At 38.3% G+C, this 25,913-nt stretch overlaps 1 protein-coding gene across 1 annotated transcript in view; it reads left to right on the top strand.

Annotated features, from left to right (window-relative positions):
* Pclo (piccolo presynaptic cytomatrix protein) overlaps positions 1–25,913 on the top strand; it is a gene marked incomplete at its 5' end in the record, with an annotated part of 335,712 nt that overhangs the window by 198,645 nt on the left and 111,154 nt on the right. Inside the window, 3 exon segments of the mRNA XM_013510507.1 lie at positions 1–1,585; positions 6,608–6,741; positions 12,787–12,877. Coding sequence (XP_013365961.1) covers positions 1–1,585; positions 6,608–6,741; positions 12,787–12,877 — 1,810 coding nt within the window.

Here is a 25,913-nt window from a genome sequence, read left to right on the forward strand (position 1 = left end):
GCGCCCTACACGCAGCAGCCGCTGTTCCACCCGCCCGTCCCGCCCTACCAGACGCAGCCCGCCTTCCAGGCCGTGGCCACCGTGTCCTTCACGCCGCAGGCCCAGCCCACGCCCAGCCCGCAGCCGTCCTACCCGCTCGCGTCCCCGATGATGGTGATACAGCCGAAGCCGCGGCAGACCGCGCTGTACCTGGAGCCCAAGATCACCTCCAACTACGAGGTGATCCGCAACCAGCCCCTGATGATCGCGCCCGTGTCCTCCGACAGCACCTACGCCGTGTCCCACCTGGGCAGCAAGTACAACAGCCTGGACCTGCGGATCGGCCTGGAGGACAGGGCCGGCTTGGCCAGCAGCCCCATCTCCAGCATCTCCGCCGACTCCTTCTACGCAGACGTGGACCACCACGCGTCGCGGAACTACGTCCTCATCGACGACATCGGAGAGATCACCAAGGGGACAGCGGCGCTGGGCAGCGCCTTCAGCCTCCACGAGAAGGATCTGTCCAAAACAGACCGTCTGCTGAGAAGCACCGAGACGCGGAGGTCTCAGGAAGTGACCGACTTCCTGGCCCCGCTGCAGACCTCCTCCCGCTTGCACAGTTACGTGAAAGCAGACGAGGACCCCATGGAGGAGCCGTACGAGTTAAAGCTCCTGAAACATCAGATTAAACAAGAGTTCCGCAGAGGGACGGAGAGCCTGGATCACCTTGCCGGTCTTTCCCATTATTACCACGCGGACACGAGCTACCGACATTTCCCCAAGTCTGAGAGGTACAGCATCAGCAGGCTCACGCTTGAGAAACAAGCGGCCAAGCAGCTGCCGGCTGCCATACTCTACCAAAAGCAGTCCAAGCACAAGAAGTCTCTGACCGACCCTAAAATGTCCAAGTTTTCACCTATTCAAGAAAGTAGAGACCTTGAGCCTGACTATTCGAGCTACATGACATCCAGCACTTTATCTATTGGTGGCATTTCTTCTAGGGCAAGACTTCTTCAGGATGATATTACTTTTGGCCTCAGAAAAAATATTACAGACCAGCAGAAGTTCATGGGGTCCTCCCTGGGCTCCGGACTGGGTACTTTAGGAAACGCCGTTCGGTCAGCTCTGCAAGAGGAAGCGGATAAGCCATACAGCAGCGGCAGCAGGTCCAGGCCCTCCTCCCGACCTTCCTCTGTCTACGGCCTTGACTTGTCAATCAAAAGGGACTCTTCCAGCTCATCCTTAAGGCTGAAAGCGCAGGAGGCCGAAGCTCTCGACGCTTCCTTCGGGCATGCGTCCCCTTCGGCCAGAACGAAGCCCACCAGCCTGCCGATTAGCCAGAGTCGAGGGAGGATACCGATTGTAGCCCAGAATTCGGAGGAGGAAAGCCCCCTCAGTCCTGTCGGCCAGCCCATGGGGATGGCCAGGGCTGCGGCTGGACCCCTGCCACCCATATCTGCAGACACAAGGGACCAGTTCGGGTCCAGTCACTCGCTGCCGGAAGTCCAGCAGCACATGAGGGAGGAGTCGCGGACTCGGGGGTACGACCGTGACATAGCAGCATTCATCATGGATGACTTCCAGCACGCCATGTCAGACAGCGAAGGTAACTCGCACCGCGCGTTGCCCTGTTACGCTCGAAACTCAAACTCTCGTTTTTCTGCATGTGCTGTTCTCCCTCTCCAAGGATGTATTCTGCCTTTCTTAGTGTGTTCTTTGCATGTTTACTTCATTTTTTTTTCTTGTACATGGCAATTTTATCTTGTGTATGATCTTGTGGCATGCTTTGCTTTGTTTCCACCTCATTATTTTATTGTTGTGTTTCTTGATTGTTTGGTTTGTTTTGTGCCTGCTTTTCTAAAACCGTTATCAAATAATTCTGTCAATAAAGTATGAGCATCCCTTAAATCCACAGTTAGAAAGTTTCATTGTATTTTTCTTTTGTTTGTTTAAAATACATATTCAATTTTTTTCTTCAGTTTATTTCAGTTTGTGAAATTATTAAGCATTACAGCTATGAAGTAACATTTGCTAGACTTTGTAATAATTACATCACTTTTATGTGGTGAAAGTTCATCAGTTCAAAGGATGGGCTCTTTTTTGAGCACTTAGGGTCAGTCTCTGAATTGGTATCATGTAGAATTTTATCATTCTCATTACATAAAAGACTTCTGTTGTATCTCTGATGAATACTATTTTGACAGATTTATACACTGTATATGACATGCTAGAAAGCTTAGGACTAAAGGTATTAAAATAAAATTATCAGTAGGCACAAAGCATTCTTTAGTTTTAAACTTAAACATCTGTAAACTACTTAGGGATTTTAGCTAATTGGAGTTCAGGCCTTACTGGTTTGTCCATTTGGCATTGCTTTTTGTATCATACTGTGGTTTTTGTCATAAATTCTTTTTTGGTTGTTCATATTGAACATTCTGTTTAAGGCACATACACAGAACTAAGAGTTGATTTAAATTTATTTTTATTCAATCATTCAGGGCCATAAGAATTTAGGAAATTATCTAATGTAAGTCTCACTTTGGAAATAAGAAAGAAGTGATGCCAGGGTGGGAGGAGGCATGCACATAGGAAGAAGGCTCTGACTCTTAATTCTTTTTTAAAATTCCCTCTATGGCTTACATTTGATTCAAAGTGGAGTTGGAGTCCTAGAAATAAAATATTTCTGATCAAATAAAAGCACTGTCACTTCAATCCTTTGGAGGCCCCAAAGGGCTAAACTAACGTAAGCATCTCCCCTTTCAGATCAAACTTCTTTCTTGTCTTGAAGGAAAATATATTTCCATGAAAAGGAATTCTTGTATCCTCTGTATTTAGACACAGATGAGTTTAGAACTCAAACCTAGTGTGTTACAGAACTCAAATAATCACTGGCTCTCACAGCAGATGGTCGGATGTTCCTATGGGGCTCAGATAGACTAGTCACTCTCCGATCTTCTTCCCAGGCTGCTGGAGTGACTACTTTATTGACAGATAGTCATACAAATAAAGCACTCCTTTTGTATCTTTTTTAATTTAGCAATTGAATGAATAAATTGATACAGCTTAACACAATTATGATGTTATTTAGAAAGTCTTTAATATTTTATGTACTTTTTTTCTAATCTACATTTTGCACGCCTTATACTATTTTAAAATAATAAGGAAGTCCCTCAATTGCCATATCTATAGTTAAATAAAATCTCTAGAGGATCTGTGGCATAACTAAGCACCTACAGGCTCTCCTCACATGGTAAGCAGATATCTGGAAAGAACTTGACCAACTCATTTACTTATTATTTACAGATATTTTTAACATAATGCCAGATATATAGATGTTTATGGACATTCCAGTATGTGGCATTTATTCACATAAAACTATACCAAAATCACCGAGTCTTTGTTGTTCATTTGTCTTTTATGTGTTTGATGTATGCACACAGTCATCAAGGGCCATGAAAAATTGTTTTGGTAAACTAAATAATGAGACATGGTGCAGCTCACATAATTCTGAAGTCTGTACCAGATAGATGAAATTTTGTGACAAAATGGTACTTAAAATTAAGCACATAAAAATTATTCATAGAGTATGTTGATGTAGAATTAAAGAATAACTATGACAAACTGAATTTTATCTGTAATGTGAATGAATTATAGTAATTATCTTTTAAAGATATGTATGATAAAATGTTACATATTTTCTTTGTTTTCATATTACATATATACATTACTTTTGTGAGAAGTTCTCCGTTTTCCTTTTGAAATCTTGGATTCCCTGAGCATTTAAGGGGCAATGTAGAAACTATGTTGACCAGTCCTGTAATTCCTGAAATTTATAAACTCAGAGTGGTAGGTATTTTCTGAACAATTTTTTGACAAAGGCAATCCCATATCTGTGAGTGTCACCAAGGTAACCTTGAGTATCATAACTGGAAACTGGCTATTTAGTAACATCTGACAGAAAGAATTTCACTGCATTCAAATTCCTTGCTGTGTCCATTCTTTCACTGAGTTTAATTAAATTTTACATGATAGGTTGTACAGTATTTTTCAGATGTACTCAGTAAAACTAATTTTTAATAGCTCATGAGATAAAATGTAGACCGACGTAATTTATATCCCTTGATATGTATGGTCATTAGCCTGAGACTAAGCTGGAAATAGTCAAATTATATTTATATCTACTGATAGCAGTCTTTCACTCAAAACATTCTTTCGAAGTGTACATAGTTACATGTCTCCCTAAGATAATATCAGTATGAATAGTCTTTTCAAAATACTTGACAAATATTTTATATTGAGAAGTAAATTATATAATTATTAATGCTAGACCCAAAAAGAACTCATTTGTATTCCACAGTAAAGAAGCAAACAGAAATGATCAAGTTTTAAAAAAGAGGGTGTGTGACTCTCCAGAAAATTATTTAAATTAATGTGAATCAGTTGGTTATTTTTATAAAATTTATCTTGTAAAAATGTGTCTCTCCCATGATGGATCTCCCCATTGCATTTATAAATGGTAGACACTGGTGACAACTCGCTGTAGATGATGAATGCGGGGCCTCACGTAAAAGCAGCTTCATTCAACCTGGCTGGTCTTGGTTCATCTCATGTTCCTGTGCCAAGTATATCATTAAAAATAACAGGGAAAATCAGGATAGATAGTCGTAACTGCAAAGCGACAAAACTTGGATCAAGTTAAGAGTCTGTATCAACAGACATAGCTATGAATATCACATGTGTTTTTAGGAATTATATTCCAAATGCAACTTGGAAAGCTATACATTCAAATCAAATCACATGCTACATTATTCAACATAGTCATTCATTAAAAACTGTATGGATTATTATTTTCTTTTGTGAGAAATATATAATAAAATGGTATAACAAATTAGACAAAAATAGTATTAGTGTTAATACTAGTAATAGTTAATACTAATAATAGTGTTAATGTTAATATTAATAATAAATAAGGATAATCTAAGAAATTTTCAGACTGATGATTAAAAAATGCATTTTTTCTTTCTTATCAAATGTCTGTTACACAAATTTTCTTTGTAAATCTAGTCACTTGCTTTGAAATTTAGACTGCGGTGTACCACAATAATTATTCAGTAGATGGTAAGAAAAAGATGTGTATCTATTCATGAACTTCAAGGAGAAAGTAATCTTTATTTTAAAATGTATTTATGGTGGTTATTTAGATTCTTTCTCTAGTTGTTGACTTATTCTATCCATCATTCATTCCACAAATGTGTACTAAATATTATGCCCTGTGCCTGGAGTTGCTGTTAGTGTTTAGGGAGGAAAAGTCAAAACTAAGACGATAGAAGCCTGGCCTCCACGCAGCTTACAGTCTAATGGGTGAGATCAGTGTGCGCATGCACAGACCGGGTAGGTGCAGTTTTATCCCCTCAAATCTAAGACAAAGCATGGAACTGCGTCTCTCACTCTCCTGGGAAAGCGCTGTGATTACACAATGAAGTCAGAGCTGGGAAGTGTGCAGGCGCCGTGGATGTCCAGCTGCCAGCAAAGCAGGGCTGCCGAAGGCCTGGGAACAGAGTCCGGGAAGTTTCAAAGAAAAGATAGGTAAGGATGTAGACGGGAAGGGAAAACAAGGAGGCGGAGAGAACCGAGTAGAGCGGCGCTTGGGGCCGCCTTTGAAGGAAGCGTAGGTTGGGACCATCAAGGAGGAGCCTGCTGAGGGAGCCCCTGAGAAGGATGCTCTGACTGCCTCGTGGGAAGCCGCAGTGTCCTGAGGATGGCTGCTGCAGGGCCCTGTACAGAGAACACAGCCGCTGATCACAGGTCAGGTTCTGCAAGTTAGCTACCGTGGGGCTTTTAATCTCCATGCAGCAACCTCAGGAAACCTGGAAAGTACCAACAGAATGAGCTGACTTTTTTTACATAATAACTGTATAGTCTGATATGGTTGCATTTTCTGAAAAGGTATGTAGACTGTCAAGTGTTTTTTTGCAGTTCATTCTCAATCTACTTTCTAAATCAGTGTTTTCTTTAGAAAATATTTTCTTTGTATTAAACATGTAATTGATATATTTTTAATTAAGCAACCAAATGCTTATGGAACACATGTTCCTAGCAATAATATTCCTAGAAATATTTTTGGTTTTTTGTGACTATCATATATTTTTGAAATGTTTACTTATGGTCAAAGCCAGCAACCACATATTGGCCCTGGGCTTATGCAACTGAGGAAAACTGACAGAACCTCCCATACTCCAGGAGTACAGTTTCTTGTGGATTTCACTGGGATGGCAGTGGGTTATAGGGAGGGTCTCAGAAGTTAGGACTCATGGACTGAGCATAAGTACAGTGAGTCCTGCTCCTTTAGTTATCCCATCACTATATAAATCTCATTTTATCCTGGTTTAAAACTTGATGTTGGTTTTTTATTTTGCTCTGAGTTGTGTGCATGACTAAAGGATAAAAGTTTTTATCATAGTGTTGTCTTTAACATACTCATAAAACTGATGCTCTAACACCCTTGGGAGCGTGTTGGAAATGCATGTGTGGAGAGGAGCCTAGTGCATGTCAGTCCTGTGAATAGCCTCTGCCTTGTGTCATCTGTATAGTGCAGTTGCAATGTGTGATGTTTCCTTGGTCTCCAAAGCCTATCACTTGCGTCGGGAGGAAACAGACTGGTTTGATAAACCCAGAGAATCACGTTTGGAGAATGGACATCTGGACCGGAAACTGCCAGAAAGATTGGTCCACTCTCGACCACTCAGTCAACATCAAGAGCAGGTAAGTGCAGTGTTTAGTAACCTTGGTATATTTATCAAGAGTCAGTTCTACGTCAGAATGGTCTCGGTCAAGGTCAGGAATGGATTAAAAAAGCACTTTACTTCGTCAGTAATGACTGACTTTGACTCAAGCTGTGACACTTCTACCAGACAATGTGAGTGACTTGATCCTCCAACAGATACTTATTATGTTTATATAGTGTGTCCAGCACTGCTTCACAAGGACACACATGCAACTCCTGACGAGCTGACAAGGATACTGAGTACCACAGATCTGTGTGATGTTCAGTGCTTCCAATGCCAGTATGTTCAGGGACTGACAGCACCTGAGAGGAAACCAAGTCTGCCAAGAAAGAAAGGAGGTTTCACATGGAGAAGAGAACTAACTGATATTATTAGTGACCTCACTAAATAGAAAAGTTGTTTTGCCTTCATTTTTTTATGTCTCTCTTTAAAAACTCACACCAACTAGACTTTATTAGTATTTTTTTATAAAGAAGAAATTGAATTTTAAAGGTACATATTACAACTCAATTATAATACCATAATTTGTAAACTTACTTTAGAGCAAAGGAAGGTATGTTTGTGTTGAACCTTTAAAAAAAAAAGAAAAAACAGAATAGTTAAAAAAAAGAACAATAGAAAAATGCCAACATCACAGACATAAACAAAACAAAGCAAGAACATTAAAAATGATACAGGGTTTCAAAACAAAATGGTAGGAATTAAAAGTGGTTGTTATATTACATATTGTTATCTTCAACGAAGTTGCTCAGGTTACCAGATGTAAGAATGGAAGATTGTTCAAACCATTAAAGAGAATAAAACAAATTGTTAAAAAACATTAGAGATGGTACAGAGTTTCACTAGACAAGATGATAAGAATTCACCAATAGTTGTTCTGTTGCATATTGTTGTCTTCAAATCAGTTGCTCAAATTACCAGATATAGGCATGCAAAATTGGTCAAAATATAAAAAATTTAAGCATTAACTGTTCCTTTCAATAAACCACCAGACATCAGCAGTACAGTTATCCCAGCTATCCTTCTATATGCATATGTATACTTTTCTTTGCCTTCTTTCTTTCTTTTTCTTCTTTCCCTCATCCCAGTTGTACCTTCCTTTAAGCAATTTCTTTCCCTTTCATATTATCTATTGTACATGTTGGGGTTCATGTACTCTTTCAGGTTCTTACACTAGGGACACAGCAGGATGTTTACATGTGTGGATCTGATTTATTCCACTTACGAGTATGAGAGATGATACAGGTCTCTAGTTGCATCCATTTACCTATAAAAGCCTCAAGTTTATCTTTTTATAGCTGAGTAATACTACATTGTATAAAAATACCACATCTTTTTTATCCTTTCCTCAGTTGATGAGCATTTGTGTTGTGTCCAAGATTTAGCTATATGACAAATTGTGCTTTTATAAACATGGGTGCACGTATATTGCTATGGTATGATGTTTTTAATAATTCTGCAAAAATACCCAGAAGGGGAATAGCTGGGTTAAGTGGGACTTCTAATCCTAGTTTTGTGAGGAATCTCCAAACTGATTTCCACAGTGGTTTCATCAATCTACATCAGTAGTGGAGGAGGGTTCCTTTTTCCCCACAGCCTCTCCAGAATTTGTTATTGGTTGATTTCTTGATGATAGCCATTGTTTCCGGGCTGAGATGGAATCTCAGTGTTCTTTTAATTTGCATTTCTCAAATGACTAATGATGTTGAACATTTTTTCATATATTTATTCACCGTTAGTATTTCTTCATCTGAGAAGTGTATATTCATCTCAGATGCCCATTTTTGGATTGGGTCTTTGAATTTTTGGGGCCCGATTTTTTTTAATTCTTTATATGTTCTAGATAGAAGTCCTTTGAGAGACAGTTGGCTAAAATTTTTTCCCAATTTGTGGGATTTCTTTTTACTCTGTTGGTGATTTCTTTTGGTGTGCAAGAACTTTTCAATAAGATGAGATCCCAGTTGTTGATTCTTTGGAGTATTTCCCATGCAGTTTTTTTTTCATAAACTCTCTGCCTACCCCTGTGCCTTCAAGATTTTTACCTACTTTCTCTTCCAGTAGATTTATTGTTTCTATTCTAATATTTAGATTTTTGATCCATTTTGATTTTAATTTAGTGCCTGGAGATTGACATGAGTTTAGCTTTAGTTTCTGCATGTGGAAAGCCAGTTTTCTCAGCACTATTTATTAAAGAGGCTATCTTTCCTCCAATGAACATGTTTGGCCCCTTTGTCAAAGACAAGGTGACTGAGTGTTTTTGTTTGTGTTGAACCTTGAAAGACACCTATCAGATTAATAGTTGGCTACATTGAAGGAGATTCCCCTGGTAAATCCAATGGTCTTAAGTCAGTTTCCCTAGCACTTCAGATATTTGCAAGTTATAATCATTAAAATACCAGAACAGAGATAGATTAGCTCCTAAATTACACTATTTAGTGATTTGCTGATATAGTAACAGCCATATTATAAACAACTAAGAAGATCTCTATGGAACTTCTAATAATTGTCATACTGAAGTATTAAACAATATATAGGAACTGTCAATACATTATATTCTCAGATTTGATTTCTTCCTAAGCAGTTGTAGTTCTCATGGACAAATCTGTAACTACTAAATGAAATTTCCTTTTCTCAGAATTTTCTTTTGATTTTTGTTTTTCTGTATACTGTTTTATTTTCTAGAATCCTTAAGATTCTACTCTTTATATTACAAGTGTTCTCTGTCAAATTCAACGTAAGAAAGTTGTATTTTAAGGATCTCTTTGTATTGACATATTTGTTATATTTTAACCATCTAATTTGTTTCTCTGAAGTGTAGTGTTTCCCACAAACCTAGATCAAGATTATGAAAAAATAAATACTTTAACAAAATCATAATAAGACACTATAGAAAATGGAGAGCTATAAACAAACAACTTCTATACATTTATCCTCTAAATCTTCATTTCTGGTAGATAGGGTAGTGTTCTCCAAAAATTTATCCATCTAATATTATTTGAGAATACATTAAAGAAATTTTTGTACACCCCCAATTTTTTTCTAAAATTGTATTTAATTGTAGGCAGAAGAGATACAAATATCTCTAAGGACACTTCTGTTTCAAGTTTCCATTACTAACATGCATAGATGTATGGCTTTGATCTGCTGATGATATATAGGGGATCATTGTTTAAACAATATATCCTTATAGACTAATGCCAAAACTAAGCAGATAGAATATTGAGAATAATTTAGTAATTTTCTCACTATGATAGATAAAGTTAAAAAAAATTTGTGAGATGAATGTAATAAAATAATGTATATTTTCTTGCTGGTAGCAATCTTTACATTTAATTTTTTTCTCATTTCTATTTGGCTGCCTTTTATATACGCAAAAACCACTACACATGCTGTTATCAAACTGCAAATGCATCAGGTTACAGCTTTATCACAAAATGGCCAGCCCAGGACCCCACACAGGCCAGGAACAAGAACACTGCCCGACCTCAAAGACCCTGTGAGCCCCTCAGGACCCCAAGTTCGCTGGCCCCAAACAAGAAACAAACATGTTTATTTTCATGGCAATGATTTGCTTTAGGTTACAGTTTTTGTCCTAAACAGACATTACTTAAAACATAACATGTGCTTTAATTACATAACATTCCAAAGTTTAATTATGTAAATCTCAAAATTCACACTGTCTGCATTAATATTTATCCTCATCCTGCCTCCCTGTTGAACTCACTATAACTATATTTTGGCCTGGACAATATTCAAATGGCATTTTCATTCCATTCCCTTCTTTGCTGCTGTACTCATAAAAAGGTAATATTGAGCTCTTGATACCAATAAATGCAGATATTTTTATTTGAAAACACACATAGCAAGGATTTATGCTCTTAAAGTGCTCTGGAGGCAAAAGGAATAACTGCAAGTTAATGAATGCAAACATTAATGTATCTTCTTTAAAATGTCTTATGTAAAACATACATTAGAGAGATAGAAGAATATCTTTGAACAATTTTGCTATCGCCATCATATTCACTACAGAAATGACCCAATCTGCAGGCCTATTTGTTTCCTGTCAAATACACTGGCTTATGTTTTATCTCTGCAATTTTCAGTGAGATCTAGCTCTGCTTTGTGAACTGAATAGGTCACCCAGCCTCATTTACTACTAAGACTTTCCCTCTGTTGCTCATCTGTGAAGTGCATGCCCTGGAAAGGGCTGTGGTCAGTACACTGCCTGCTTATCAAGGAAGGTTTTGGCTGGGCCCGAACCCCCTGCCCTGGAAAGTGTACTCTCTGTGCTGGCATCTGGCTGTTCTCTCGCCTCTGCCAGGGTGCTCACTCCTCTCCTCTTGGGTAGCTCTGGTCAGCACCCTGGCCCCGTGGCCATACCCTGTCCTGCAGGAAGATGTCCCTGACACTACCCCCACTCTGGCTTCTCAGTCTGGGTAGCAGGGAGCATTTGGTGCTGGGATGGCAGCACCTGGAGCGAAGGACTCTCAGTCCTACCCAGCAGGGGTGGAGCTGTGTCTCACCTGGGAAGAGCTGTGTCTCACCTGTACTCTTTGGGGCACACCATTCTCTGCATCAGGCCTGTGTAGTATATAAGGAGAGACTGCCTGGATATCTGCACAAATAAAAGATGACTCCAGTGTTATTTGTAACTATGAAGGTTCAATTCAATAAAATAATTTATTTTGAAATATTTATAACAAGGGGAGGAAAACAAGCCTTTATTCTGGGTGGCATGAGGTGATAGTTCTGTCCACACAGAATGGTCAAAAAACAAAGACAACAGAGAGCAGATTTGGGGGTCCCTGGCACCTCAGTTCTGTCCTGGTCTAGCTCCTGCTCCTATTTGGCAAAAGCAGCATGTGTTAGAGGACTCTCCATATTCATCTGCCGGAGTTAGCAAAAGACCTGAGACCCATCTGTGCTGTGCGTGGGAAAGATGTCCCCGCTCTCTGTAGATTCTTCATCATAGTGATCATGATTATGGCAGGAAGTAGTAAATATCAGTATTTACTAAGTTTTGTTTCCCTTGTAACTTATGTCAAATATTTTCCTAAGGCAATAGTGGATGCAAGATTCCATACTGATATAATCTTGCTCATAAACTTACAGATGTGAATAAATATTCAGGAGTGCTATTTTTATTATTTCACAAATCTCACTTAAAAGCAAAGTTCCATAAAGTCTAAAACCTAAATCTTGATTCCCTGATTCACTTTTGCTTCAGAAGCATTACTACACCAGCTAGAAAGAGGCAGGACACAGTCTGTGGTATGGTCGTGTCAGGTCCTCACGATGAGAACAGAAATCACTGCAACAGTAGCTGTAAGTGTCGCTCCCTCCACCCAGGAACTTCTGCAGTCAGTGAGGTCAAACATACAGGTCTCTGAATACAAAGGAGACTTCAGGCTTCAGAAAGAATCAAAATGAGCAAAGGCCTTATTTATTCACACAAATTAGGCTCCACACACACCAACTGCTCTGTTGATGTATTCAGCGGTATAATTCCCAGTGAAATCAAGCACCTGAAACATAAAGCGCTCCTGCTTATGGTGACAGCGGTACAGTGTCCTTGGATCTCTGGGTCTCTCCACAATCACCACATAATTGCTGAAAAGTAAAAATGCCTCTCTTTTCTAGGCTCTCCAGAGTACAAGCAGGAGTTGGCAATTTTCCACACCCATTCCTGTCAGAGCTGATGCTCACCAGTACACACGGTCATCGCTAGTAACTACACGCTACTATCCTCACTGACATCTCTCAGAGTCGGTTACACACAGCAGCTTCCCCAGTAGAACAAATCCATTTTCATGAGCAATTGGTTCTACTGTGAAGGCTGTAATGACCTCAGAAATGCATTCAGTGATACCATGTGAGTGGAAGATGCTCACATTGTCACCACTTGAGAGTGCTCTAGTACGTCTCCATCGGTTTAACCAACATGCTTGTGAGTGACTCAGTCTGATTCTGTATAAGATGTATCTGATATCTGCTTACTTACCACATTGTATGTCTGTCTCAGATCTTACAGATGAACGGGAAGACCATGCACTACATCTTCCCCCACGCACGAATAAAAATAACGAGAGACTCTAAGGATCACACTGTTTCAGGTAAAGCAAATCTAATCCTTTTTATTCCAGTGTCAGAGTGACATATATATTTGGACTTCAGTTTAAGTGACTCATTAAAGTTCAGAAAACCACTTTTTATATAAAAAATTATGTTTAGAACATGTCTAAAAGTAAGCAGGTTTTTCATCTTAGCATAAAAAACATGGGTGACATGACCCCTCATATGAAGAACCACGAGGGGTACGTATTTCAATCATTCTTTTCATTCCCTGCAAGACACTGCAATGCTTCATAATTATTGCTCTGCTAAGTAATATGGTCAATGGCTTTAGAAATGTAGATTATCTTTATATAGGAAGTAAAAGACTATCTTGGATTCTTCTAAGAAATAAATTCACCCCCCAATGCAAAAACGATGTTATGCTGATTTTTGTTTGATTATTTGCATTCTTTCACAAACCAATGCTGATGGGGGAATATTTAAACTTATTTTGGAATAATTTTGGACCTTAGAAAATAGTACAGATATTCTGTTGTTCACTCTTTGTCCAACTTCTCTAATGTTAAAATCTACTTAACTACAACAAAATAATTTTCCCCAAGAAATTAGCATTGATATATTATTTTTATAACATTTGATATGTTATTAAAATATCTATAGGATATACCCAAGTGTTTTAACCCTATGTCAGGATCCAAAACAGAATTTCACATTGTGTATTGTTTGTCATGACTCTAGCTACTCCTCCAGCCTGATTATTTCTGTCCTCCTTTGTCAGTCATGAGTTTGAAACACTGGAAGGATAGTAAAATTTTACACTACAAGTATATGTAAATCAGTGAGAGGAAAGGCAAATTTTTGACAGTTAATGAAATTTTAAAACTGAACATTTCCTGTATTCTCATTCAAGCATTGTATATTCTTTGTGTTTCTTGGACATTGTACATCAACAGAAAGTACAAATATATGTATCGATGAAAGTATGGATTATGCATGAATCAATGCGCAGGCAGCAAGCTACCATAGTGTTTGTGCTGGATTTTTTTAAAGCTCTGATATCACAAAGAATACAAGGACATTGTTTTTCTGTTTTAATCATCATTGCACATTTTGAACCATAGGTTTTGAGTTGAGCTATTTTCCTCCATACTTGCATAGAAAATGAATCAGCTAGGAGTCTAATATTGTTCTTTTTCCTTTTGGGATTAGGTAATTTCACTTTTGCTAATGACAGATAATTCTTTCATAATTTTATTGTTATTTAGACTGTATTTTAGGCACTGATAAAAATCCCAGAGTCAAACCTTCAAATCCGTGGGCTCCTTTGTAGAGGTTATTGCTAAAAACTTTTTCAGTTTCCCCCAGCTCATAAAGCAAAAGAACAAAATATGTCACAGCAAAGCCAAAATTATTTTTGCAGGATGAATGATGGAAATCTTCAAATCATTTTTCCTAAATCATCAAGACCCTGTGCCGACGTATATGTTTTCTACTGGTGTTATTATTTTTCTTCTATATTAAAGAATTATTCCTCAACCTTATTTATATTATGCAACGAATTATTTTCTGTTATGTCAAGTAGAAAAAAGTTTAAAATGGAAGAATAATGAATAAGTTCTATTGTTTTCTTTTATAAATATTCTAATCTCAAAACTAAATTCAGTTTCTTCTGTATATAGATTTTGCAGAATGATGAAAGTCTATTATTCTAAACAGTAATAATTCTAGAAGCATACTGTATTTTTTCTTTATATTCTAGTTTTTCTTTTGATATCTATCTAAAATAATAGTAAAAATTTTGCCTGGTATATTTACCTTGTATTGATTGTTAAAGAACATTTTCATGTGTCTTTAGGAAGCTTGATTCACTAAATTAAGTGTTTTGAAAAAATCTGTAATGCTTTCAAATCAGTCTTTAGAACTTATACAGCTTTACGTCCATGAATTTTCAAGACTACAGCCAGAAATAGTAACTTCGGCCAGTGGTCTGGTGGAAGGCGAGCGCTAGAACAGAGCGCTTATACTCCTGGCTAGACCCTGTGCCCTTTGCTGCCCAAGCAGAAGCCTACTTTAGTTGAATGCACCCTCTGGAGAGAGTTGTTGTTTTTAGCCATGATTGCCACCTAATGTTTTAAACTGAATACATCTTTATGAATTGAAAAGAGTGTGTATTTATCAAATATAACATTCTTACATTATATATGCACTGTGACCAAAACTACAGCGAATGTTTACACTGGAAAATATTTAAAAGACACATTGCCATTCATTACACTGAAAAGTTCCCCCCTTGCTTCAAACATGCTTGTCCCACGGTTTTTGCCTCTTTCTGCAGCAGCTCTGGAGTCCTCTTTCCTGAGGGTCTTTAGTTGTGCTGTGGTGGCTGCCTCAATGTCTTGTATTAATTCTAATGTTTCCCTTTTGTGATTATTTTGACTTTGGGGAAGAGCCAGAATTTCCAGGGTACCACATCTGGTGAATAAGGTTGATAAGGACACAGTCATGTTTTTGTGAGCCAGCATTTCCTTTGGAAGACACTGTCGGCAGCAGCATCCATTGTAGTTTTGATCACACCTCATGAAGACACTCAGGAAAGAGGACTTGCAGAACTGCTTCAGAAAATGGCAAGAAGGATGGGATAAGTGTATTGGAAGTGAGAGGCATGTATGTTGAAGGCAGCCCTGTGTCTTTTACTGTAACACATTTGTTTTATTCCAACATTAACTGCATATTTTTGTCATACCTTGTATGCATTATGCAGTGGCTAAAGATAACTAATTAACTTATCTCTATCTCACGGAGTTGCCCTGTTTGTGGTAAGAACACTGCACATCCATTTGGAATGTTGTTCAGAAACACAGTGCGTTGCCATTAGCGTCAGTCGCCCCAGGCTGCATCCTTCTGAGGTCTGAACACAGCATGGGCAGATACAGTGATGTGTGTGGGACTTGCCTCTCCTGCACTCCATGAGGAGCAGTGTAGCAGGAAGCAGAGTCACCGCCTTGATGATCATTGCTGGGGGAAGACTGACTGCAGCGGGGTGTAGTACAGCCTTGTTGTTTGCTATGCATAAACATTTCCACAGTAAATATTCTTAAGTTCTTACTTGGAGATGAACTGCAATGTCTAATAGTTTCATTATTACTACAAAAAGCTAGCAAAGCTAATAATTAACTGCTTCTTTTTTACAGTACTAGAGATTGAATTCATGGCCTTTAGTACCGAGTAACCTCCCTGCCCCTTTAAAAAATAGGTTTTTCTGTTCTGTTTTGTTTTGTTTTGTTTTGTTTTGTTTTGTTTTGTTTTGTTTTGTTTTGTTTTGTTCCGTTTCTTCTTGGAGACAGGGTCTCAGTAGCCAAGTTGCCCAGGATGAGGTCAAACATGCCATCCTCCTGCCTCAACCTCCCAGAATACTGGGATTACATCGTGTACCACTGTTCCTGGCTTTAACTGCCTTTACAAAACAAGATGGGGTTGGGTGTAAGAAATAAGAATAAACTGCAGTGTCCCTCACTCCCCAAAGAACGAGGAAAGCCGTTCCAAGTGTGTTTTCATTTTTGTCTCATGAAAGCTCTGAAAGTACAAGTATTCCATGCCTTTATTAATATTTTATAAGACACATCTAGCTGAGCATAGCAATAAAATATGAGTGACATCAAGCAATCCCACTTCGCAAGTAAAAGAAGAAAATAGTTTTATTCATTGGAAAAATAATTTCAAAATAAGAAACATGAATCGGGAGTGGGTTTTTGTTTTTTGTTTTTAACATTCCTCTTTTGTGGTTTCCAAGTGTGAGCGCTGGAGCCCTCATGACCCCGCAGTGTTCCCAGGGTTCTGTACGTCAAAAGTGTCCCAGAGTAATGCTCCAGTAATGCTCACTGGTCTCCCTGTCACCCCGCACGCTGCGCGAACGCACAGCGTCTGTCTCCGCAGTGCTGCTGATGCCCAGGACGCCGCGTTACCCGGGCTCTGGGTCAGCAACAGCCGGCTCCTCGCAGTGCCCGGGCGCTGGCCTGGTCCTGCGCGGTCGGGTGGGTTCCCAGGTGGGCTGTGCACTCCTTTACTGCGCCGTCCTCTCCCCTGACCCGCCTTCCCCTTCCCCGCTAACCCCCTCCCCGCGTGTTCTCACAGGCCTGGGCGACCTCCCCGCGGTGGCCCTTGCGTGTGCTGCCCGTGTCTCTCTGGCATCTCTCTGGGGTTGAGGGTCGATGCGGAGCGGACCTGAAGAACGCAGACCACGGTCACCCTTCTCACAAGACTTCATTCGTAAAACTGTGATTTTGTTTTTTTTTTTTGTAACGTGATTATTTTAACATGGAGTGAGTTCAGTATTACTATTATTATAGTAATATTACTATTACTATATTTTGATTCTCCGTTTTTATTTGTAATACACGAAGTAGGTAGGGCTGTCGTCCAGAGAAGCAACAGCTCATTGAGGTCCTAATGATGTTAGAGGATGAGCGATTCAGAAACTGCACGGTGGAGCACCGTCCTCTGGAGATGTTTGCGCCCGAGATTAAAAAACAGGAAAAATCCCCCAAACAAGAGGAAATAGGATTTTTTCTTCTCTTTAAGAAAACTTGTACGGCATGAAATCTTTCACAAATGTTTCTGTAACTCATACTCCATGCATAGTCGAAGCCTATTTGTGGACATTGAGGTCCTGAAATAGAAGCAACTCTGACTATAAAATTTCAGAAAGATCTGAGACAAAAGCCCAGGAATTTATAAAATTTTACTGTTTGCACCCACACCTATGCACACTAATGTATATATGCACCATAATTTACAACTTTGGAATTATGCAGGAGAAATACATGTGAAAAATCTATTAAATATCATACAGTTTTTAGGAAATAAATCATTTACTTTTGGTATGTAAGTTTCAAAGATGTCGTTAACAGCTGTGGTTTAAATGTACAATATTTTTCAAAGTGTTTTTATTCAAATTAGCGAAGGATAGCACAATGGAGAGAACAGGTAGTGAGCTTTGGGGTCATGAAGACCTGGGGTGGATTCAACTCTAACACTTCCTTAAATTTTCAGAGTAAGTTCTTCATTTGTGAAATGCGATGAGCTCTGTGTGTCTCACAAGACTGCACATGAGCAGACCACAACATATTGACTTACTACCTTCTCAACAGACATTGTTTTCTCTATGCTTAGCGAGACAAGAACAGAAAGAAAGAACAAAGTGTAATACACAGAAAATGAACCTCTTTTTGCCAAATTCAGAACTGTATCTCACAGTTCCAGAAACACAGCTGTCTGAAGCAAAAGGCATCTCCTGGTTTTGCAAAAGGCATTTTTGGGTACAGTTCTATCACGGTCTGGCTCCATCTCTAAGGCTAGAAAAACTAATTAGCATTTATAATAGTGAAGAACATTGCACATACTGCATTTCAGAAGCTAGAAGTATTTTCTGGGGAAACACTGGCTGCTTTCCTATTCTTCATCTGTCACCATTTTTTGATTTTCAGACACAGTAGACAATTATGACAGATTTTAATGGAGGTTAGTAACAATAACAAATACAAGTACTTTTTATTTCTATAACTCCTTTATTGAGGTAGAATGTACGTATCATAAATACCTATTGTTAATGTGCAAGTACATATGTTAATAAATGTACAGAGGTGTGTGATACTCACCACAATTTCATTTTAGAAATGTTAGTGATTTTTACAAAACACTCCCTACAGCCTGCTAATAGCTCTTTTTCCAGTGTCAATTACCCAGCCACAAGTAAGTACTGATTCACTTTTTCATTCTATAAGTTTATATTTTAAGCATTTCGTATAAGTGGAATTATTTATCAAGTAGTTTAGTGTCTGTTTACTTTTACTTTACAAACATTTTTAGAACAGTCTATTTAATACCAGGTATCAGTGGTTTGCTGTTTCTTTTTCTAAATATATTCCATTGTTATTCAAAATTTGGTGTAGGTATCAGATTTTTCCCAGATCTTTTTAAATTCCATGTAAGTTTTAGAATGGATATATGTCATTTTTCTTGAGTATTTTCCCAAATATGAAATTTCTGTGTTAGGTAGTTTTGTTTTAACTAATCAACTGTCAAATCATTTTCAATGTGAGCATACTATTCTACATTTCCACCAATGTCTACCTTCTTGATTTTATTGCTAATATTTGGCAGTATCTGTCTTTGGAGTGGGTGTATGTTATACCTTGTTGTAATTTGTATTTCCCTAATGACATGATTTTGAGCATTTTGTCATGTTTATGAGCAATGTACATATATTCCCTGGTGAAATGTCAAATAATGGACATGAAAAATCAAATTAGCATTAACACAATTTTACTGGGGGACCTTATTACCCCACTGTCACAAATACATTGACCAGACCAAAAAAAAAAATAAACAATAAAATTTAGAACTGAACCAAACTTTTGAACAAATGGACTTAAATATCTACAGAGTGTTCTACCCCACAACATCAGAATACACATTCTTCTCAGCTGCACATGGAACGTTCACCAAAATAGACCACATGCTAGCCCATAGAGAACTAAATGCAGAGGAATTGAAAGTATCCCATGCATATTATCTGACTACAGTGCAATGAAATTAGCAATGAATGCCAAAAAAAAATCCCACAAAAACTATATAAACACCTGGAAATTAAATAATAGAGGAAATTAAACTGCACCTACGACGAAATGATAATGCTGATACAACATACCAGAAGTTATGTTATACAATGAAAGCAGTCCTAAAAAGGTAATTTATAGTGGTGAATTCTCATAGTGTATCAGGAAAATAGAACGAGCTTATAAAGAAAAGTTTTTACACTTTGATGGAATCCAATCTATTGATTTACCATTTACAATTGTGTGATCTTAACAGCCTACAAAGAACTCTGCTTTTTCAAAGGTTGCAAAGATGTTATCTTATACTTTCTACCTGGAACATTTTACATTTTACTCTATAACCTATTTTGTGATTTTTGTATACAGTGTAAGGTATGGATCCAAGTTTATTTTTTGAAGTGCAAGAAAATATCCAGTTGTGCAAGCATTTTTTGTTGCAAAAAATTCCTCCACTGAATTACCTTGGTATCTTTGTAAAAAATCAGTCTATCATTGATATAATTGTTTATTTCTCTATTGTCAGTTTTTTCCCTTGGTCCATATGCCTGTCAGCCATTACATCAATAGTATGCTCCCTTCTTTACTGTCACTGTATATTAAGTTTTGAAGTCTGGTAGTGTAAATCCTCAAATTTTTTATTTTCAAAAAATGTTTTGACCTCTGTAGGGCATTTTCATTTCTATCGAAATTCCGGATCAGCACACTAGGACTGTGACAGGGACTGTAGTGAAATTATAGATCAATTTAGGATGGATTGCTCTCCACATGGCATTGTCTTCCACTCCTTAGACATGCAGCATCTCTTCACTTAGATCACTATCTCTTCATTTTTCTTCTCAGAATTTTTGTTGTTTCTCATGTACAAAATTGCATCTCCTTTATTAAATGTGGTCCAAAGTCTTTAATTGTATTATATCTATTATGAATGGAGTTTTCTTACTTTCACTTTTGGAATATATGTTACCATCATATGGAAATAGATTTTTAAAAGTTGGCCTTTTCACTTATAATCTCACTGATGTTATAAATTATTAGAGTTTTTCTGTAATCTTTATGCTTTTTACGTACAAAATTTGCCATCTTAAAATAGTTTACTTTTCCCATTCTAAAGTGGATATGTTTGTTTTTTTCTGATTGGACTGGCTAAAATATGTGTATGATATTAAATAAACTAGCAAGACAGATGTCTTTGATTTGGCCTCACTCTTTGGGGAAAACATTCAGTCTTACACAATTATGATGCTTCATATATATAGATATATCCGTTTGGAATAAATGCTTTGTATTACATTCAGGAATTTTATTCTTATTTCTCATTACTTTGTATATTGAAGAAATACTGTGCTCTTTATCCTTTGTGCTATTAATAAGATGCTGCTGTGCTTTAGATTGGGAACGTTAGATTTCTCAAGACTCTTTCTTTTCTTGATCTCTAATTTTGTTCTGGTTGCAGAACATATTTGGCGTGATTTCGTTCATTTCAGTCACTAACATTTGTTTTGTCACCGGGGGTGTGCTCTGTCTCAGAGAAAGTTCCAGAACTCTTCACTTTTCCTCGTCAGTTTGAGTTACCATCGGATGACATTTTCTTTCACCTTGCTAGCTGCAAGTTGTCTCATCTGTCTATCTGAAATTATCACTCATTCGCCTTCATCTTTGAAAGTTGGTTTTTTGACATAAAGTTCTTGGTCACTGGTTGCCTCTTCTCAGTATTCTGAGTAACACTGTGTTTTCTGTTTGTCTTGATGAAAACATGGCCAGATGTGAATGTGATCAGAAATGCTTCCCTTGCTGCTTTCAGGGTTTCCTCTTCTTTAGCTTTCAGTGCTGTGATTAGGACCTGTCTTGGTGTGCGTCTCTGTTTTTTCACCATAGTTATGTTTGGTAGTCTCCTATCTGTACCCTACAACTTTTTCTTGAAAGTTTGAGATTAATATTTCCTGATATCTCCCTGGATTAGGAGGCTTTGTTCATTTTCCTTTTGGTTTTGCTCCTCTCTTCTGTTTAGACCGTGCTCTTTGGTCTGCCTTCAAATTTGATGATTCTTCTTCGGTCTCAGGTATGTTGTTGAGAACAGCTAGCACTTCATTTTTTATGAGCACTTAATGACTTTGCTTTTTTATACTTTCTAAGGATTTTTATTTACTTTTTGAGCTATAATTCTACACTTTAATTCTTTAAACACAACCTCTTTGGTTCTTCAGTGTTTTTCCATCATGTGGATCATATTTCCCTGTTTGTATGTGACATATATTTCTTTTTGTATGTTAAACCTCGGTATTTCCAAAACATGTGTAGTATCACTGGATTTATATCTTCTCCCTGAAGAGAACTCTGTGCCCTGGTATGTGGAAACTGAAACCTCTGCTTAGCATTTTGTCATCTTCATCATCTTACTGCTACTGCTATTATAATAATTTATTTGTAGATCATGTTCCTAGGAGCTGAGTCTGAATAATGAGGTGAGAAGCCATTGATTGGCCAGAAGTTCTGTTGTAACATCTTCGTCCTACCAATAAAACTACAGAGCACTGTTGATGGATTTTATAAAGACTGAGGAAAGTACTCAAAGTCCATTCAATCAATGTTTCAATCTGCCGTTGTCTCACCGATGCTGTGCATCCATATGACTACCTTGGGGTTGAGTACCATGGATAGTTTAGGCTCTGCATGGTCTGTGCTGAGCATGCTTGACTTCATTTGCTCAGGGATGTGTAGGGCTCCTGAAATCCACTTATGGCCATGTCAGCTCCCCATTGGCCAGAGTTAATACACAGATAATCTATAGGGATGCCCCTTGCTCTGCCCTTATGGTAGTGAAGCTTCTGGTTTCCATGGCTTACTCTGCCCAGTACAACTACCACACATTTGAGCTGGGATGCAGGCAGCCTGAGAAGCACAGCTCAGAACACTGCTTCTTCCTCAAAGGTAAACAGCTTCTCATGAACAAATGGTGCCCAGCGCACTGTGTGCTTTCCATCAACTTCCGGAGTGCGGAAACGGCCCCTGTTCACAAAGTTCTGTACAATTATGCAGTTCATTTTTTGAGAGAATTTTTTTAAATTTATAATATTTCTATCAAATTTCTAGCAAGTGTTTTATATTCCCTGAGGCAATAATAAAATACCACATTCCCCTGGAAAGCTGCAGTCAAATGCAAAATTGTTTGGGCTGCACAACATTTTTATACTTAAATATTTGTTATTACACATGAAATAAAACTCAAAGATTGAATCTATTGAAACTTCTTTTGATATAAGACTCTTCTAAGTAATGGTTTCTAAATATTGCATTATACTCTTGATTTCATGTGCTTAAAAAAAGAAAGCTGTAGACCTAATATACTTCCCTCTGCTCCACACAGAATTACACACCAGATATCATAACAACAGCTCTAGAGAGTAGACGAGACACACCAGAAATCAACAGTCTCCCAAGAAATCTGAGGAATCTGAAGCAAATAGGTCCAGTGTTCTGTCAGCCTTTTGTAAGAGCCCATTATGTTTCTGAGGAAGATTATGACATTACTAAACTCCTCAAGAAAGTAAATGATGGGTTGGGAGTACAGCACAGGGAATCCGCCTTAGTTCTTCTGCAGAATTCCTTCCTCTGCTCACTTTTATACTGGGAGAAATTCTCTGTCTCAAATTTTAGAAACTGAGCACAAAGTTTAAGATCAGCTTCAAAAGCAAACTTTAGCTAGTTAGACTTTCCATTCTCTTATTGATCAGGTTTCAAGACCTGGAAATATGTGAAGGCATCAGTAAATTATAGATTCATTTTGGGGGCAGAAGGGGAAATATACACAAATGCATATAGACATATGCAGTGAGCAAACCGACCTTATACTCTTCCGAATGTATGCATAAATCCTTTAATAAAAACAATTACATTTATAATAGTGGCCTTGTTTCTATTAATTAATCAGTCATTATATTGTTCTAATATGCAGCCAAAAATTATATGTGGAAAAGTCTACTGAAAATTGTGAAAATCTTAAATATTTTTAGTCATTAGAATTAAAAATAATTGCATTGCTTGTTTTACACTTCCATGTTTTTCATTTTCTTCTGAAATACTTTGAAAGTATACTCATCTCCACCAATACGAATTTTATTTGCCTCTTGTTTCTGAATTACAAATGAAAACCCACAAAATTCAAACAAATGATTTAGACAGAGATCTGTTCTCAGACTTAAATGGATAATGGTAAGCACAGTTTCTATATATCCTATTAATATTTTCCAAATATATAATATTATTATCACTAGATTAGTTTAAAAAGCTAACAACAAAATTCTCATGTTCTACCTCAATAAAAATATAAAAATGCTAATGACACAATTTACCCACTATTGGTATGTATAAAATTTACTTAAAATAATATAGTGTTACAGAAAATTATAATAAATAAAAAATTACTTCCCACTATGAACAGTAGGTATGGAGTAGTGAATGTGGATGTGTACAGTATTATGTGAGGGAGGTGGAGAAAAAGACTGGGATAGGACTATCCTTCCAAGAACGGCAAAGCACTTGAAGAAGTGGGAGCAAGGCACATTACATAATGGATACATGGAACTATTTATTAAATACATATCTTAGTTAATATTCTCATTGCTGAGACAAAATATCCAACAACCAAAGTTAAAAGAATAAAGGTATATTTCAGCTCACAGTAGAGGGCTCAGTCCACAGTCAGCTGGCTCCAAAGCAAGGTGGTGTGGCAGAGGGGCATCACAGAGGAGAAACAGTTCATGGCAAGCAGAAGAGAGCAAAAGAGAAGCAGCAACAGCGAGCAACAAGCAACAGGTGACTCTTTCTATCTTTTATGTCTTATCTGGCCTACACTCTTTCTTTTATTTTTTGGTACTGGGAATTGAACTCAGGACCTTGCGCTTGCCAGGCAGACACTTGTGGCACTGAGCTGTATCCCCAGTCCCAGCCTACCCACTCTAAGGGCAAATAGCTCTCACACACAAGGTGGGGCACCCTTAATCCTACACAGTACTATGCCAAACCAGTCAGTGGAGTAATTTAGTAATCATATACCCTTGACCCGCACACTTCAGTTCCAACCATTTCCAGAAAGCCCTACTTACGACTACATGAGGATCTTGGGGGACATCTAGACACAAACCATAACATTCTGCTCCTTAAGACTTATGTACATCATTTATCAAAAGGCACTTAGTCCATTTCCAAGAGCTGCCAAAGTTTTAAGAGACTCGGCATTGCTTAAAAGTCCAAGTCCAAAGTCTCCTCTGAGATTTAAAGCAAACTCTTAGCTGTGAGCCCTGTGCAAATGAAAGGAAAGTTAAGCACTTCCAATATACAGTTGCACAAGATAGACTTTTCCATTCCAAAAAGTACAAAGAGGGTAATAGAAAGGAATGGGTACAAAGCAAGGCCAAAATCCAGCAAGGCATACATTGATTTCTGTAGTTCCATGTTCTGCATCCAAGACAATCTGTGGCAAGATGTGAACTCCAAAAGGTTTTGGTGGCTCTGCCCCTAGGGCACTGCCAGTAGTGATAGATCCCATGGCTTCTCTCTTGGGGAAGCTCTGCTCACTCCTTGCAGCTTTCCTCATATGATTCATGTCCCTGGATTCTCCAAGCCTCTGGGTTCTCCACTGCACCTTCAACTTCACACTCACAGCTTCACACACTGCCCTGTCAGGGGACACTGCCTGGCCTCCCAGACCATCTTCTGAAATCTGGGTGGTAGCCTTTCTGACCCCACAACTGTTGCATTCTGCATGTGCGTAAAACCGGTGCTATGTGGATGATGCCAAGGTCTACCAGCTGGAGAAGCAGCCAGGTTTCCTTCTCTCTTGGCTGTGAAGGTCAAGTGTGTATGAATCAGATCCTGAGGAACAATTTCCCTAGACCATTGTCGCTATTCTGGAACAAGGTGCTCTGGGGCTCTTCTTGAAGCAAACTCACTTTTGCAATTTTGAAGATGCAAAGGTTGGGGTCCTGCTGGTTCTTGTGATATCCTCAGGCCATCTGTTTTGTTGTCCTCTTCTGAAGTACTTGACTATTTCTTGCTAATCTTTTTAGCAACCAATTTCTCCTCTGTTCCATCTTTGCAGGCCATAATTTTACTGGAGCTTCCTTTCTGCACAAACACAAATTGTTTTAAATCATTCTGCAGGGCACTCTGCTCTTCATTCTAAACATAAATCTTGCTAAAAGCCCCAAACTGTAGCCATGTCAGAGCCTCAACACTAAACTACTTTGAAATTTCTTAAGATTAATTAGTCCACTGACCTTAAGCTCAGTCTCAAGCAAAGTCTCTGGACATGAGCAAAATGCAGAGAAACTTTCTGCCAAGGCATAGCACACATCATCTGGAGTCTGACAGCCAATGCAGTCCATTCTCCCACCAGAAAACTCCTGTCTGCTCTTTACCTGTGACATTTCTGTCCTCTGATCTTCTGAGCTCTGACCAGAAT

Source organism: Chinchilla lanigera, unplaced genomic scaffold (assembly GCF_000276665.1).
Source record: "Chinchilla lanigera isolate Chin_1 unplaced genomic scaffold, ChiLan1.0 scaffold00009, whole genome shotgun sequence".
Classification (NCBI taxonomy): Eukaryota; Metazoa; Chordata; class Mammalia; order Rodentia; family Chinchillidae; genus Chinchilla; species Chinchilla lanigera.